The sequence below is a fragment of the Staurois parvus genome, unplaced genomic scaffold (assembly GCF_062004578.1).
Source record: "Staurois parvus isolate SC_StPar_1 unplaced genomic scaffold, SC_StPar_1.0 ptg000006l, whole genome shotgun sequence".
In the NCBI taxonomy this organism is placed as follows: domain Eukaryota; kingdom Metazoa; phylum Chordata; class Amphibia; order Anura; family Ranidae; genus Staurois; species Staurois parvus.
In genome coordinates, this window is record NW_028317802.1 from 10807686 (window position 1) to 10826030 (window position 18345).

General features: G+C 36.0%; 1 protein-coding gene and 1 pseudogene across 10 annotated transcripts in view; both read right to left on the bottom strand.

Moving 5' to 3' along the window:
- LOC149474329 (protocadherin gamma-A3-like) overlaps positions 1-18345 on the bottom strand; it is a 440639-nt gene that overhangs the window by 337485 nt on the left and 84809 nt on the right. Inside the window, exon 1 of one of the 10 annotated variants that reach the window (XM_089659032.1) lies at positions 9188-11713. The exons of 8 other annotated variants lie outside the window; for them this stretch is intronic. In XM_089659032.1, coding sequence (XP_089515158.1) covers positions 9188-11608 — 2421 coding nt within the window. In that variant the 5' untranslated portion in view covers positions 11609-11713. Of the gene's footprint in view, positions 1-680; positions 3141-9187; positions 11714-18345 lie in introns of those variants that run through there. One more of the 10 variants, XM_089658718.1, reaches the window with a different exon arrangement.
- LOC149474333 (protocadherin gamma-B1 pseudogene) lies at positions 14816-17560 on the bottom strand (annotated as a pseudogene).

Here is an 18345-nt window from a genome sequence, read left to right on the forward strand (position 1 = left end):
GGGAAATTATCTTAATGAAGATTAAATACAAATAAAAGTGCAAAATAAGAAGATGGATAATGTCACACATAACCATCATGAAAAATGTTACTGATGACATGATGACCCTTGACGTTAATGTACATGTGACCATTAGGAACCAATTATGTCTGATGCATGCTGGGATACTCGCAGAAATCCATTATTTGAGGTTTTGAGGGGCACAGACCACATGCTGCAGTTGTATTTTCTTTTCATGAGTACATGTGATCACAGTTAACTAATGTCACCTCTGAACTGTGGATCATTGCTTAAACCAGTTTAAAAAAAACCTCATAAGTACAACTAGAAAAGCAAAGAACACTAGAAATGGCTTTCAAACAATGTTTACAAGTCAGGAAATTGTAACCTCAACTTCCTTTTTTGACAAGAATGGATCACTGGGAGTTATTTTAAATACAAATTACTGTATCAAACTAAATATATTACCTTGCTGTACAATTCTAAACACACCTTATACATACTAAACTTAATATTATCAATATATGTCCTAAAAAATAAACATGCTTTCTATATAAAAAATATTCCCTTAACCTCGCTTATCATTACTTGTGCCACACCAAACTTCTATATAATATAGGTCATAAGCATTATCAATACTATACAAAAATATAAATGGTTAATGTTTACATACTACTCACCTCACTACTAGGTGGCAAAGCCTGTTGTAAGCTGTCATTTCTGAGTCCAGAATCATCAGCATCAATAAGATTATCTACAGGGACGGTTTGGTTAGAGTTTACATAAGTGAAGTCATCCGTTGGGTCAAGAGCCACACACACATTGTATGAGTAGGGAAGAGGTAATGTTCCATCGCTATACATGGAGAGTATTCTGGGATCCATTGGAGGGTACAAGCTAGCACCTAGAGATCCAAGGTTTGGTGAATGCTTTGCTTCTCTGCATTTTGATATAATGACCAATATTACTGTCACAATGAATAAAAATGAAATTAGTGCTAATGCAATAACTAAATATAATTGCAAACTAGTTTGAGGATCTTCGTTGATATGATTGCTGACTTTAGGAACCACTCGTTGGAGGCTATCTGCAACAACAAGGTTTAAGGTGACTGTAGCTGAGAGAGAGGGGATCCCATTGTCTTTCACCATCACCACAACCTTCAGATTTAACAGATCCTTTTCTTGAAAGACACGTGTTGTCTTGATTTCACCAGTGTGTTCCTCAATAAAAAAATGTGATGTTTCTGAAAAATGAATGAAATGATAAGAAAGCCAAGAGTTATGTCCAGAATCTGCATCCACTGCAACTACCTTCGTAACTAAAGAACCTGGTTCAGAGGAAAAAGGAACCATTTCAAAGAATCCACTGTTTTCTGGAGATGGATACAAAATTTTTGGTACATTATCATTTCGATCAACTATATGTATAATTAGTGTTGTATTGCTGTTTAGAGATGGAGATCCCTTGTCTCTGGCAGTTACCTCTATTATCAACTCCTTGCACTGCTCATAATCAAATGATTTCTGGGCATACAGAACTCCAGTTTCCATGTTAATAGATAAGATGGAAGGTACAGGCTGATCTTCTGAACTGGGGCTTGAAATGGAATAAAGAATCCTAGCATTGTCTCCACTGTCAGGATCAGATGCTTGTATTCTGTAGATCAAGGCTCCTGGTACATTGTTCTCTGGCACATAAGCAATGTAAGTAGATTTCATAAAAACTGGAGGATTGTCATTAATATCTGATATGTCCAGTTTGATGGTTTGTCTGCTGGAAAGTGAAGGAGATCCTCCATCAGTAGCTAAAATTGTAATATTATAAGACGATTGCTCTTCTCTGTCCAAAGGAGATCTTGTAGTTATTCTGTAATAATTGTCAGATGACACAATCAAATCAAAAGGTACTGTTTCAAGAATTTGAGAGTCAACCACTCCATTTTCTCCAGAATCCTGATCATGAATTTCAATTAGAGCTACCATAGTGCCAATTGCAGAATCCTCAGGTATGGGAGTAGACAAAGAACTAATTAATATCTCAGGAGCGTTGTCATTGACATCAATGACTTCTATTAATACTTTGCAATGAGTAACAAAACCACCGCCATCCTTTGCTTGTACAGAGAGTTCATAATTTCTTGCTGTTTCAAAGTCTAAAGTTCTCTTTATCTTAATTTCACCATTAGTGGGATGAATATTAAACATGCCTGTGTGATGGATATTACCTGATGTTTTGCTAAATGAATATGTAATCTGTCCATTGATACCTTCATCTTTATCAGTTGCATTTACAGTGATTATAGTGGTATTGATTGGAATACTTTCAATCACACTGGCTTTATATAGTTGCTGAGTACATACTGGAACATTATCATTAGCATCAGTGACAATGATCTTTATTACAGCTGTCCCAGACCTCACAGGATGTCCTCCATCTAATGCTGTTAAAATTAATTCATGCTCTTTGAGTGTCTCTCGATCTAAAGCCTTTTCTAACACAAGTTCAGGAAATTTGCTCCCATCTGGACTGATACTTTCAGTTAGGGAAAAATGCTGATTATCACTGAGCTTGTAAGTGTCTATTGAATTAGTACCAATATCAGGGTCTTCTGCATTCTGTAATGTAAATCTTGTTCCAGGTAGAGCTAATTCAATCATTTCCAAAGAAAATGTCTCAGGAGTAAATCTGGGGGAATTATCATTGATATCCTGAATTTCAGTTCTGACTTTAACAATGTTAAAAGGATATTCAACCACAGCATCAAAGGTTAGGGAACAGGTAGCTTCTGCCCCACACAGTGTCTCTCTGTCTATCCTGTCCTTCACATGAAGATTGCCATTGTCTAAGTTCACATAAAAATATTTCTCTGCAACACGTGATACAATTCTTAGTTTTCTGGGTGAGAGCTGCTTAATGTCTAATCCAAGATCATCTGCAATATTTGCTATAATAGAGTCTTTTCTCATTTCTTCTACAATGGAATAATGAATCTGACCTGAGACTGAATGACACAGCCAGGAGAATAAAAAGGAAAATAATACTTGCCATCTGATTCCTTTGTATATCTGTGTGTGAAGTTTCAACTCATCCATTCTCAGCATTTGTTATCTAGAATAAAATGTTGAGTACGTATCACTTTCATTAATCCATCCACATAGACAAATGTAAATATTCTGTATTTTGGTGTGCATAGAAATCCATAAAATGGCTGTGCCTCTTCTTGCAGATTTGCAGTGTGTGAGTGTTGAATGTGCCAGTGGATCTCCAGTTCTATATTCTTCTCTCTATTGGTCAAACAGCGGCGCTCTGAGGTGAAACTAAGGAACTGCAGCTATAAATATTTCTATTTAAGAGTTGTGTTTTAAATGCATTTGTATATATTTTGTACTGTATGTCTTAGTTGTGCCATCAGTGATATATGGTTTAGGAAAATAAGATGATGACATGTAACAAACTAATAAACCAAATGACAATTACATAGTTATTTAAAAGTGTTTAATACACAGTTAATTGGCTTCTATATCTTGGCACGTTTAACAATACTGATACCTTTTCCAATAAAAGAAATTTTAAAGAGAATCTGTTACAAAAATGTAGTCTTCACATGGCTTAAAAGGACTTGTGTTAGCTTTGGCAAATCATATTAGTAAAAAAAGAATTCTTGTTTGCTGTAAACAGAAATCAAAATGACCTGCTTTCAAGTTCTCTTGTACTTTCAAGCTGTGATTTAAAGTCTAAGAGGCCTAGATCACTTGGAATTTAGCTATACAGAGCATTGTGGCTGTTTCACTTTTTTAGAGAATGCAGTCTATTGCTTTTCAATATTTGCAGATAAGAGGATCAGCAAGGCAAAACTTGGAGCTGGAGAGCTAAAAAAGAGAGCAGAGCCTACATCTGTATTATTCAAATAAGGAACATATATATATATATATATATATATATATATATATATATATATTTGGCCCATAATCAAGTTGTTTACAATAAAACATAGGCACACATTCAGAGTATTTATTTTAAAGTAATTCCATTAGTCAAGTCAAGTCAATTAAGTCAAAAAAGTAAGTCCAAATTAAAACTGAACTTTTACATAATATAGATTGGCCTTACTACCTAGTTGAAGTTGCAGTTTACATCTGTGGTATCAGCAAGTGATCCTTCAGTGGTTTCTGAATCCGTGTTTTTTTTCTATTCTCCTTTGTATACAGTGAGGAAAATAATTATTTGATCCCCTGCAGATTTTGTAAGTTTGCTTACTTCAAAGAAATGAAGGGTCTGTAAATTCTATCATAGGTGTGTTTTAAATGATAGAGACAGAATATCAACCAAAAATGCAGAAAAAAACACATGATACAAATGTTATAAATTGAGTTGCAGTTCAGTGAGTAAAATAAGTATTTGATCTCCAAGCAAAGCATGACAGTACTTCGTGGAGAAACCCTTGTTGGCAAGCACAGAGGTAAGACGTTTCCTATAGTTGGTTACCAGGTTTGCACACATCTCCGGAGGAATTGTGGTCCACTTTTCTTTACAGATCTTCTCTAAATCTTTAAGGTTTCTTGGATGTCGCCTAGAAAACAAAAGTTTCATCTCCCTCCAAAAATGTTCTATAGAATTAAAGTCTGGAGACTGGCTATGTCACTCCATGACCTTAATGTGCTTCTTCTTGAGCCACTCCTTTGTTGCCTTGGCAGTATGTTTTAGGTCATTGTCATGCTTAAAGACCCGTCCATGACCCATCTTCAGGTTCTGGCTGAGGCAAAGTCGGCCTGTACCCTTAGCAGTGAAACAGCCCCAAAGCATAATTTTTCCACCTCTGTGCTTGACTGTAGGGATGGTGTTCTTATGGTCATAGTCAGCAATTTTCTTCCTCCAAACACTGTGAGTCGAGTTAATGCCAAATAGCTCAATTTTGATCTCATCTGAGCACAGCACTTTCTCCCAATCCTTCCCTGAATCATTTAGATGTTCATTTGTAAACTTCAGATGGGCCTGTACATGTGCCTTCTTGAGGAGGGGGACCTTGCAGGCACTGCAGGATTTCAATCCATGGCGGCGTATTGTGTTACTAGTGGTTTGTTTGGTGATTGTGGTTCTAACTGCCTTGACATCAATCACAAGCTCTTCCCTTGTAGTTCTGGGCTGATCCCTCACTTTTCTCATGATTATCCTTACCCCATGAGGGGAAATCTTGCATGGAGCTCCAGACCGAGGGTGATTGAAAGTAATTTAGTATTTCTTCCATTTATGAATAATTGCTCCAACAGTTATCTTCTTCTCACCAAGCTTCTTGTTAATGGTCTTTTAGCCCATTCCAGCCTTGTGCAGATCTACAATCTTGTCCCTGATGTCCTTTGACAGCTTTTTGGTCTTGTCCATAATGATGGTGAGGTTTGAATGGAAGAAAGAGATTCTGTGGACAGGGGTCTTTTATACACTTGATGAGTTGTCATTAGCAACACCTTTTTAAATTGAAAGGACTAATCTGTGTACCACATGAGCTCATAGCCAGTCTGTGGTAGCCAGAATTATTGTTGGTTGCTAGGGGATCACATACTTATTTTACTCACTGAACCGCAATTCAAATTTATAACATTTGTATCGTGTTTTTTTCTGGATATTTGGTTGATATTCTGTCTCTATCATTTTAAATACAACTATGATAAAAATGATAGACCCTTCATTTCTTTGTAAGCGGACAAACTTACAAAATCTGTAGGAGATCAAATAGTTATTTTCCCCACTGTATATTCTGTATATATAGTATATGAAGACTTTACAAGTTTTTAGAGAATCATACAATTCACAAATTATGTATAATTCTGCATATAATAGAAGGGGCTCTGTGGAAAAGGGTTAGTGAAAACTGGTTATAAAATAAATGACTCCCATGATTTAATTGGCATTGATGACATACATCGTGTTCCAAATTATTATGCAAATTCTATTTAAGTGTCACAAAGATTAAATATTTTGTTTTTCAGTTTAACTCATGGATGGCATTGTGTCCCAGGGCTCTTTTGATCACTGAAAACAATCTCGGACACCTGTGATAATTAGATTGGCCAGTGAGCCCAATTTAAGGAAAAACTACTAAAGGAGGGTGTTCCACATTATTAAGCAGAGCACCATTTTCAAGCAATATGGGGAAGAAAAAGGATCTCTCTGCTGCCAAAAACAGTGAAATAGTTCAATGCCTTGGACGAGGTATGAAAACATTAGATATTTCACGAAAACTTAAGCGGGATCATCGCACTATTAAGAGATTTGTGGCTGATTCAGAGCACAGGCGGGTTCGTGCAGATAAAGGCACATTGAGGAAGATTTCTGCCATATCCATGCATCGGATCAAGAGAGCAGCTGCTAAAATACCATTACATAGCAGCAAACAGATATTTGAAGCTGCTGGTACCTCTGAAGTCCCACGGACATCAAGGTGTAGAGTCCTCCAGAGTCTTGCAACTGTGCATAAACCTTCTATTCGGCCACCACTAACCAATGCTCACAAGCAGAAACAGCTGCATTGGGCAGAAAAATACATGAAGACTAATTTTCAAACAATCCTGTTCACTGATGAGTGCCGTGCAACCCTGGATGGTCCAGATGGATAGAGTAGTGGATGGTTGGTGGACGGCCACCCTGTTCCAACAAGGCTGCGACGTCAGCAAGGCAGTGGTGGAGTCATGTTTTGGGCCGGAATCATGGGAACAGAGCTGGTCAGCCCCTTTAGGGGCCCGAAGGTGTAAAGATGACCTCTGCAAAGTATGTGGAGTTTATGACTGACCACTTTCTTCCCTGGTACAGAAGGAAGAACTATGCTTTCTGTAATAAAATCATCTTCATGCATGACAATGCACCATCTCATGCTGCAAATAATACCTCTGCATCAATGGCTGTTATGGGGATAAAAGGAGAGAAAGTCATGGTGTGGCCTCCATCCTCCCCTGACCTCAATCCTATTGAGAACCTTTGGAGCATCCTCAAGCAAAAGATCTATGAGGGTGAGAGGCAGTTTACTTCCAAACAGCAGCTCTGGGAGGCTATTCTGACATCTTGCAAACAAATTCAAGCAGAAACTGTCCAAAAACTCACAAGTTCAATGGATGCAAGACTTGTGAAGCTGCTATCAAATAAGGGGTCCTATGTTAAAATGTAACGTGACCTGTTAAAATGTTTAAAAAGTTAAAATGTTGTTAAAAAGTTTGATTGAAATTGCTCCTGCAGGGGAAAAAATTCCTTCCTGATTTCCCGAGAGGCAATCGGATATTCCCTGGATCAACTTTACCTATAAATGTTAGTATCCAATGTTGTATACAAAAAGTTATGAACAGCTTCCTCTTATTGAAATAAAAAAGAGGCACAAGTACATTATTGAGAGAAACATATGTTTGGTATGAATTTCTCCATCAAGTAATGGGTGAAGTCTCAAACAAGACTAAAATGCTTGACTATGGATGTGCTTTAGATAGATTTTAGATAAATATTGCAATACAAAACGCATAGAAAAAACTGTAAAACAATTTCCATAGTACTGAAAGCATCTAACTGTAAAAAGCCCAGTCCACTAATCCAAAGTCACACTGCCCCAAATCACATATATTGTGTATTATAAAAAAAAAATAGGTCAATAGGCTTAGATAGCATTTTCTGCAATTTGAACAAAGTTTACTGCAAATGGTCATATAATAAATTGCCTGTTGCTAGTACATAAATTAAAATTGCTACATAAATGATTACAAATATTTGTTAAATCAGCACAGCAGGTACAATTCATATATTTCTATGTCAACACAATGGGAAAATTAGATTATTGAAGAATAAATGCGAATTACAGTGCAAAATGAGTAGACAGATAGGGGTTTATTTACTAAACCTGGTTGACTCAGAATCTTGGGCACCTGTGCATGGTAGCCAATCAGCTTCTAACCTCAGCATGTTTAGTTAAGCTTCAGCAATAAAACCTGGAAGCTGATTGGTTTTTATGCAGAAGTGGACAAGATTCTGAGTCAACCAGGTTTAGTAAATAAACCCCATAAGGTCTACCTTCAAGAAAACTGATGACAAGAACTTTTACCCTGATCTGCATGTGACCATCAGGAGACAATTACAGCATGAGTGCCTGATAAATGCTGGTAATACTCTCAGAAATCCTTTTTTCTTTCTCAGAGGCCCAGACCACATGCTGCTTATTGTACTTCACGACTACATATGAAAACAGTTAACTAACCTGGGTCTACTCATGTCATCCCAATATTGTGGATCAATTTTTAAAGGCTAAGTTCACCATTTGCAAACAAATAATAAATGCACATGATTTTGCAGGTTAAAAAATGTGCATTTATTTATTTTTTACACTGGAGCCTGCAAAACAATTCACCCATGATCAGTGGATTGCAGATGTTTGGATTGCATATGTCACTGTCTGGCTCCTGCAGAAACTCCTGAGAGCTCTCTGCCTTTACCGTTGTAGGGGCAGTTAGTTACAGAGCAACAGTGTCAGTGAACTATGAGAGCCCTCACCAATCCCCTTACAGTTCATTGATAACTACATGCTGTGTGCCATGGTGGAAGACAGGACTTGTAGTTTATTCATTCACAAATCTCTGTGAATGAAGGATGGGACTGTATGAGCAGAGCCCCACACAGCAGCACTATTTTTAAAATGTGACAGGGGTGCAGGGAGAGGAACCCCTGTCCACTGTCACAGGGAGGGGGAGGATCGGGGGAGGATGCTGACTATGTTACATGTTACATCCTAAATACAGGTGTAACATTTAATATGTTCAGAACTTATCCTTTAAAACAGTTTTTTCCATAATCCATCATAAGCAGAACTAGGAAGACATAATTAAGGGTTTTCAAACAAAGTCCATATAGGTCAGGAAATTACAACTTCAACTTGTAGTTTCCTATCTTGACCAGAAAATTTGATTTTGTAAAAACACAAATGACGCCATGAAACTAAATATATTGCCTCGCTGTACAACCGTATGCAAAAGGAACGTTATATACACTAAAAGCTCATTATTATACCTACATATCATGAATAAAAAAGGAAATATGCTCTCAATATCTTAACCTCACTTATCATTATGTTGTCCATACCATACTTCTATATGTTACAAACATTATCAGTACTATAGAACAGTATAAATGATTAATGTTTACAGTACATGTTACTCACCTCACTACTAGGTGGCAAAGCCTGTTGTAAGCTGTAATTTCCAAGTCCAGAATCATCAGCATCAATAAGATTATCTACAGGGACGGTTTGGTTAGAGTTTACATAAGTGAAGTCATCCGTTGGGTCAAGAGCCACACACACATTGTATGAGTAGGGAAGAGGTAATGTTCCATCGCTATACATGGAGAGTATTCTGGGATCAGCTGGAGGATACAGACTAGCACTTAGAGATCCAAGGTTTGGTGAATGCTTTGCTTCTCTGCATTTTGATATAATGACACATATCACAGTAACAATAAATAAAAAGGAAATCAGTGCTAATGCAAGAACTAAATATAATTGCAAACTAGTTTGAGGATCTTCGTTGATATGATTGTTGACTTTAGGAACCACTCGTTGGAAGCTATCTGCAATAACAAGGCTTAAGGTGACTGTAGCTGATAGAGAGGGGATCCCATTGTCTTTCACCATCACCACAACCTTATGATTTAACAGATCCTTTTCTTGAAAGACACGTGATATCTTGATTTCTCCAGTGTGTTCATTAATAAAAAAATGAGATGTCTCTGACACATGAATGAAATGATAAGAAAGCCAAGAGTTATGTCCAGAATCTGCATCCACTGCAACAACTTTCGCAATTACAGATCCTGGTTCAGAGGAAAAAGGAACCATCTCAAAGATAGGCAACCTGCTGATTTCTGGAGATGGATACAAAATTTTTGGTACATTATCATTTTGATCTACTATATGTATAATTAATGTTGTATTGCTGTTCAGAGATGGAGATCCGCTGTCTCTGGCAGTTACCTCTATTATCAACTCCTTGAACTGCTCATAATCAAATGATTTCTGGGCGTAGAGAACTCCAGTTTCCATGTTAATAGATAAGAAGGAAAGTACAGGCTGATCTTCTGAACTGGTGCCTGAAATGGAATAAAGAATCCTAGCATTGTCTCCACTGTCAGGATCAGATGCTTGTATTCTGTAGATCAAGGCTCCTGGTACATTGTTCTCTGGCACATAAGCAATGTAAGTAGATTTCATAAAAACTGGAGGATTGTCATTAATATCTGATATGTCCAGTTTGATGGTTCTTCTGCTGGAAAGTGGAGGAGATCCTCCATCAGTAGCTATAATTGTGATATTATAAGATGACTGTTGTTCTCTGTCCAAAGGAGATCTTGTAATTATTCTGTAATAATTGTCAGATGACACAATCAAATCAAAAGGTACTGTTTCAAGAATTTGACAGTCAACCACTCCATTTTCTCCAGAATCCTGATCATGAATTTCAATTAGAGCTACCATAGTGCCAATTGCAGAATCCTCAGGTATGGGAGTAGACAAAGAACTAATTAATATCTCAGGAGCATTGTCATTGACATCAATGACTTCTATCAATACTTTGCAATGAGTAACATAACCCCCTCCATCCTTTGCTTGTACAGAGAGTTCATAATTTCTTGCTCTTTCAAAGTCTAAAGTTCTCTTTATCTTCATTTCACCATTACTGGGATGAATATTAAACATGCCTGTGTGATGGATATTACCTGATGTTTTGCTAAATGAATATGTAATCTGTCCATTGATACCTTCATCTTTATCAGTTGCATTTACAGTAATTATAGTGGTATTGATTGGAATACTTTCAATCACACTGGCTTTATATAGTTGCTGAGTACATACTGGAACATTATCATTAGCATCAGTGACAATGATCTTTATTACAGCTGTCCCAGACCTCGCAGGATGTCCTCCATCTAATGCTGTTAAAATTAATTCATGCTCTTTCAGTGTCTCCCGATCTAAAGCCTTTTCTAACACAAGTTCAGGAAATTTGCTCCCATCTGGACTGATGCTTTCAGTTAGGGAAAAATGCTGATTACCACTAAGCTTGTAAGTGTCTATTGAATTAGTACCAATATCAGGGTCTTCTGCATTCTGTAATGTAAATTTTATTCCAAGTAGAGCTGATTCAATGATTTCCAAAGAAAATGTGTCAGGAGTAAATCTGGGGGAATTATCATTGATATCCTGAATTTCAGTTCTGACTTTAACAATGTTAAAAGGATATTCAACCACAGCATCAAAGGTTAGGAAACAGGTAGCTTCTGCCCCACACAGTGTCTCTCTGTCTATCCTGTCCTTCACATGCAGATTTCCATTGTCTAAGTTCACATAAAAATATTTCTCTGCAACACGTGATACAATTCTAAGTTTTCTGGATGAGAGCTGCTTAATGTCTAATCCAAGATCATCTGCAATATTTGCTATAACAGAGTCTTTTCTCATTTCTTCTACAATGGAATAATGAATCTGACCTGTGACTGAATTACACAGCCAGGAGAATAAGAAGGAAAATAATACTTGCCATCTGATTCCTTTATATATCTGTGTGTGAAGTTTCATCTCATCCATGCTCAGCAAATGTCTAGTCCGATGAACTATAAAGTTAATTTGCTTAATCCATCTACAAAAACAAAAGTAGATTCTGTATTTTGGTGTGCACAGAAATCCAGAAAATGTCTGTGCCTCTTCATGCAGATCTGCAGTGTGTGTGAAAATACCAGTGGATCTCCAGTTCTGTATTCTTCTTCTTATTGGTCAAACAGCGGCGCTCTGAGGTGAAACTAGGGAACTGCAGCTATAAATATTTCCATTTAAAGAATTGTGTTTTAAATGCATCAGTATATATTTTGTACTATAAGTTTTTGTTACACCATCAGTGAATTGTGGTTATGACAAATAAGATAACATGTAGTCAACTGATGAACAAAATGACCATTGCAATGTTATTTAAAAGCTTTTAAAATACAATGAATTGGTTTGTCTATCTTGGCAATTTTAACAATATTGAGACCTTTTCAAACTGAAAAAAAAAGAAAGTGAATCTATTATTAAAATTTAGTATACATGTGTCCTAAGAGAGCTCATGTTAGGTTCAGCAAATCACATTAGTAAAAAGTGGATTATTCGAATAAGGATGTTAAGGATGATTGAGATATACAGTATATATATACATATATATATATATATATATATATATATATATATATATATAGCTTAGAGACAAGTACTTTAAAACATAGACACATATTAATAAGAGTATTCACATTTAGTAAGTCCATAAGTCAAGTTAGTTAAGTAATTCAAAGAGTAGACCAAAATACATTGGAACCTTTAAAAGAAAAGAACAAATTAGCCTTCATATCTAATTATCATAGTACTGTATATATAATTTTCCTACAAAGTACTGTAGCTGTTGAAAACACTCAGTATATTAAATTTGTAGTTTACACCTGTAGTATAAAAAGTGATCCCTCTGAGTTTTCTAAGCAGTTGAATCAGTGAATTGCAAATTTTTCCACTCTCCTTAATCCATGTATGAAGACTTTCCAAATAAATTCAGAGGGTCACACAAAATATCGAATAATAAATAAATAAATATATATATATATATATATATATATATATATATATATATAATATATAGAAATAAAGCTGGTGTGAAAATATAAAGTGTATGGGGTGCTTGTATGATATGTAGTAAACAGCAAAATGTGAGGCCATTATTGAGGAACTCAATCAATGATCAAAAATCATGTTAAAAATAATATAACAGCACATTGTATGCCCCTTGTTTTTTTTTCTGCAGTCCCTCCTGTAGTAAGTGTTGCAATTCCTTATGCACAAGCAGAGAACGACTCCCTCTAATCAAAATGAAAATGCATACACAAGTAAATATATGAGAGAGGTATATGTTTGGTATGGATTTCCCTAACAAGCAATGGGTGAAGTCTCAAACAAGACTAAACTTTTGCATATGAATGTGAAATAAATAGATACATATTCAATACAAATTACATATAAAAGACTGTAAAACAATTTCCATCAAAAATAATGCAGGATCTGACTCAGGTTAACTTGTAAAAAATAAATAGAAGACAAGTTGGACTTTTGATGTGCCAGTTACAACAAACAAGTGTACATTTATTCCATTTTTATTACCGCAAAGAACAATAAAAGCACATACATTTAAAATAACAATGTGTATACACTAGTGTACTTACAAAAGCTCCCTACAAAATACCCATAGACATATAGACACCATTGTGTCCTAAGATCATGTCAGTTCTAAATTAGCAATTAAGCTTGGGGTGTATTCCATGGATAAGCAGCCTTGACGAGTTTCATGGGAGAACCCCGATTTTTCAGGGAGAGAGAGGAACAAAACAAATAAAATTTTAAAATACAAAAGACATAGGCTTAATAAGCCGGGAGGTCCAGCGCCTAGAGGGGGCATAAGTGTGGCCACAAATGTACAGTATAACTCTCTGGACCAGGTGTGGGAGCCAAGATAAGGCAGCAAAAACCAAGCACTTGAATTAAATGCATACATAGGGTGTCCCAGATTAGTCTGTTAAATGTAAAGGTGCTGAGTGGAAAAGCATGTATCAAGGTATAAGGGTTCATATCTGGTGTTCTTTTAAATATATGTGCTTTTATTGTTATTTCTGTTAGTGAAAAAGGAATAAATGTATACTTGTGTGTTTTAACGGGCACCTCAAATGTCCAACTTGTCTTCTATTTATTTTTTGCCTATATTGCCTGGCAGTACTCGGGTCGTCGGTTCGAATCCCAGCCACGGCACCACCTGCCTGAAGTTTGCATGTTCTCCCTGTGCCTGCGTGGGTTTCCTCCGGGTACTCTGGTTTCCTCCCACACTCCAAAGACATGCTGGTAGGTTTATTGGCTCCTGTCTAAATTGGCCCTAGTATTTGTATGTATGAATGTGAGTTAGGGACCTTAGATTATACGCCCCTTGAGGGTTAGGGACTGATGTGAATGTACAATATATATGTAAAAGCGCTGCGTAAATTGACGGCGCTATATAAGTAGCTTAAATAAATAAATAAATGTTGGTGCCTTGGAAATCCTTTTATCCAATGTTACATTACAGGTTAACTTTTAAACACCCATTCCATTAAACAAACTTCATACAACCCAAAATCTACAGTACGTCACAACAAATAGTCAATAGGCTTATACTCTATTTTCTGCAAATTGAACCAATTGCAACTATATCTTAAGTCTCCACTGCAAACCTTCATATGATTAATTGCTTGTATGCATCTAATGCATAAATCAAAATTATCACATAGATTATTTAAACAAAATGTAAAATCAGTACAACTGTTACAATGCTTACATTATATTTCTATGTGCTGTGTCATCAAAATTGAGAAAATTATATTCATGAAGATTTAATACAAATAAAAGTACAAAATAAGTTGATGGAAAATGTCACATATAACCTTCATGAAAAATGTCACTGATGACAAGACCCTTTACCCTGATCCCCATGTAACTCTAGCAGCCAATTATGAGTTTTTGGTACATGCTAGAATACTCCCAGAATTTCCCTTTTTTGGCTCTCAGATGTTATATGTTCTAAATGATAATTATTTATATAATACATGAAAAGATAATTACACATTCTATATCATAATATGAAAATATATTTCTTATAACTTAACTAGGCTTACCATTATATGGACCATACCATGCTTTCATATGCTATGTACCACAATATAAACATTATCCAAACTATAGAAAAGTTAATGTTTATATGTTACTCACCTCACTACTAGGTGGCAAAGCCTGTTGTAAGCTATAATTTCCAAGTCCAGAATCATCAGCATCAATAAGATTATCTACAGGAACGGTTTGGTTAGAGTTTACATAAGTGAAGTCATCCGTTGGGTCAAGAGCCACACACACATTGTATGAGTAAGGAAGAGGCAATGTTCCATCGCTATACATGGACAGTATTCTGGGATCCATTGGAGGGTACAAGCTAGCACCTAGAGATCCAAGGTTTGGTGCATACTTTCCTTCTCTGCATTTTGATATAATGGCCAGTAATACTGTAACAATGAATAAAAATGAAATCAGTGCTAATGCTATTACTAAATAGAACTGTAGACTGCTTTGAGGATCTTCATTGTTATGACTGCTGACTTTAGGAATCACTTGTTGGAAGCTATTTGCAACAACAAGAGTTAAGGTGACTGTAGCTGAGAGAGAGGGGATCCCATTGTCTTTCACCATCACCACAACCTTATGATTTAACAGATCTTTTTCTTGAAGGGCACGTGATGTCTTGATTTCTCCAGTGCGTTCATCAATTATAAAATGAGATGTCTCTGACACATGAATTAAATTATAAGAGAGCCAAGAATTATGTCCAGAGTCTGCATCCACTGCAACCACCTTCGTAATTAAAGAACCTGGTTCAGAGGAAAGAGGGACCATCTCAAAGATATGTAATCCACTGTTTTCTGGAGATGGGTACAATATTTTTGGTACATTATCATTCTGATCTACTATATGTATAATTAAAGTTTTACTGCTGTTCAGAGATGGGGATCCGCTGTCTCTGGCAGTCACCTCTATTATCAACTCCTTGAACTGCTCATAATCAAATGATTTCTGGGCATACAGAATTCCAGTTTCCATGTTAATAGATAAGAAAGAAGGTACAGGCTGATCTTCTGAACTGGGGCTTGAAATGGAATAAAGAATCCTAGCATTGTCTCCACTGTCAGGATCAGATGCTTGTATTCTGTAGATTAAGGCTCCTGGTACATTGTTCTCTGGCACATAAGCAATGTAAGTAGATTTCATAAAAACTGGAGGATTATCATTAATATCTGATATGTCCAGTTTGATGGTTCTTCTGCTGGAAAGTGAAGGAGATCCTCCATCAAAAGCTACAACTGTAATATTATAAGATGACTGTTGTTCTCTGTCCAAAGGGGATCTTGTAGCTATTCTGTAATAATTGTCAGATGACACAATCAAATCAAAAGGTACTGTTTCAAGAATTTGGCAGTCAACCACTCCATTTTCTCCAGAATCCTGATCATGAATTTCAATTAGAGCTACCATAGTGCCAATTGCAGAATCCTCAGGTATGGGAGTAGATAAAGAACTAATTAATATCTCAGGAGCATTGTCATTGACATCAATGACTTCTATTAATACTTTGCAATGAGTAACATAACCCCCTCCATCCTTTGCTTGTACAGAGAGTTCATAATTTCTTGCTCTTTCAAAGTCTAATGTTCTCTTTATCTTAATTTCACCATTACTGGGATGAATATTAAACATGCCTGTGTGATGGATATTACCTGATGTTTTGCTAAATGAATATGTAATCTGTCCATTGATACCTTCATCTTTATCAGTTGCATTTACAGTAATTATAGTGGTATTGATTGGAATACTTTCAATCACACTGGCTTTATATAGTTGCTGAGTACATACTGGAACATTATCATTAGCATCAGTGACAATGATCTTTATTACAGCTGTCCCAGACCTTGCAGGATGTCCTCCATCTAATGCTGTTAAAATCAATTCATGCTCTTTGAGTGTCTCCCGATCTAAAGCCTTTTCTAACACAAGTTCAGGAAATTTGCTCCCATCTGGACTGATGCTTTCAGTTAGGGAAAAATGCTGATTATTATCACTGAGCTTGTAAGTGTCTATTGAATTAGTACCAATATCAGGGTCTTCTGCATTCTGTAATGTAAATCTTGTTCCAGGTAGAGCTGATTCATTGATCTCCAAAGAAAATGTATCAGGAGTAAATCTGGGGGAATTATCATTGATATCCTGAATTTCAGTTCTGACTTTAACAATGTTAAAAGGATATTCAACCACAGCATCAAAGGTTAGGGAGCAAGTAGCTTCTGCTCCACACCGTGTCTCTCTGTCTATCCTGTCCTTCACATGAAGATTGCCATTGTCTAAATTCACATAAAAATATTTTTCTGCAACACGTGATACAATTCTTAGTTTTCTGGATGAGAACTGCTTAATGTCTAATCCAAGATCATCTGCAATATTTGCTATAACAGAGTCTTTTTTCATTTCTTCTACAATGGAATAATGAATCTGACCTGAGACTGAATGACACAGCCAAGAGAATAAGAAGGAAAATAATACTTGCCATCTGATCCCTTTGTATATCTGTGTGTGAAGTTTCAACTCATCCATTCTCAGCATTTGTTATCTAGAATAAAATGTCCAGTCCAATGGGCTATAAAGATTTTTTGCTTAATCCATCTACAAAAACAAAATTATATATCCAGTATTTTGGAATGCACAGACATCCAGAAAATGGCTGTGCCTCTTCTTGCAGATTTGCTGTGTGATGAAAATACCAGTGGATCTCCAGTTCTGTATTCTTCTCCTTATTGGTCAAACAGCGGCGCTCTGAGGTGAAACTAAGGAACTGCAGCTATAAGTATTTCCATTTAAAGAATTGTGTTTTAAATGCATTTGTATACATTATTTGTACTGCATGTCTTTGTTTTGCCATCAATGAAATATGGTTTAGACAAATACAATGATGATATGTACCAAACTAATAAACTAAAATGATCATTGCATAGTTTCAGAAAAGCTTTTAAAATACAGTTAAATACATTTTAAAGATGATCTTTTATTATTATTTACACTTCACATTGATTAAGAATGCTCATTTTAACTTCAACAAATCACATTAGTAAGAAAGAGCTCTTATTTGCTCTTAACAGAAAAAAAAACAGCTGCTTCCATGCTCCCTGGCACTCAAGTGATAACCTACAGCCTAGATCACTTGGTATCTAGCTATCAAGAGAATTGTGGGTTTTTCCCTTTATTAGAGAATGCAGTCTATTGGTTTTCAATCAGACAGATCCCTGTATGATAGATTTGCAGATAAGAGGATCTGCATGGCAAAACTTGGAGTTGCAGAGCTATGTAGAGAGCAGAGCCTACATAGTCTACATTTGTATTAATCAAATAGGAATATGTGTATATAAAGAAATAGTCCAATATGCAGCACCCTGCAAATGTATTGAGAGTTTTAAATTCATCTATAGAACAGTTTCGGACCCTTCACCAGGAAAAAGAAAAATTAATTATACATTCTCCGGTTTGTAATATTCCTTATAAAGCATATCTTGTAGACCCAAAATAGGTAACACCAAACTCCTCTTATACAAATCATTATTCAATCTGATTATACAACTCATTATGAAGAGACAGAAGATAACAATATTACCAGCCACTCCACAATATAACTACAACAAAAGAAACTAAAA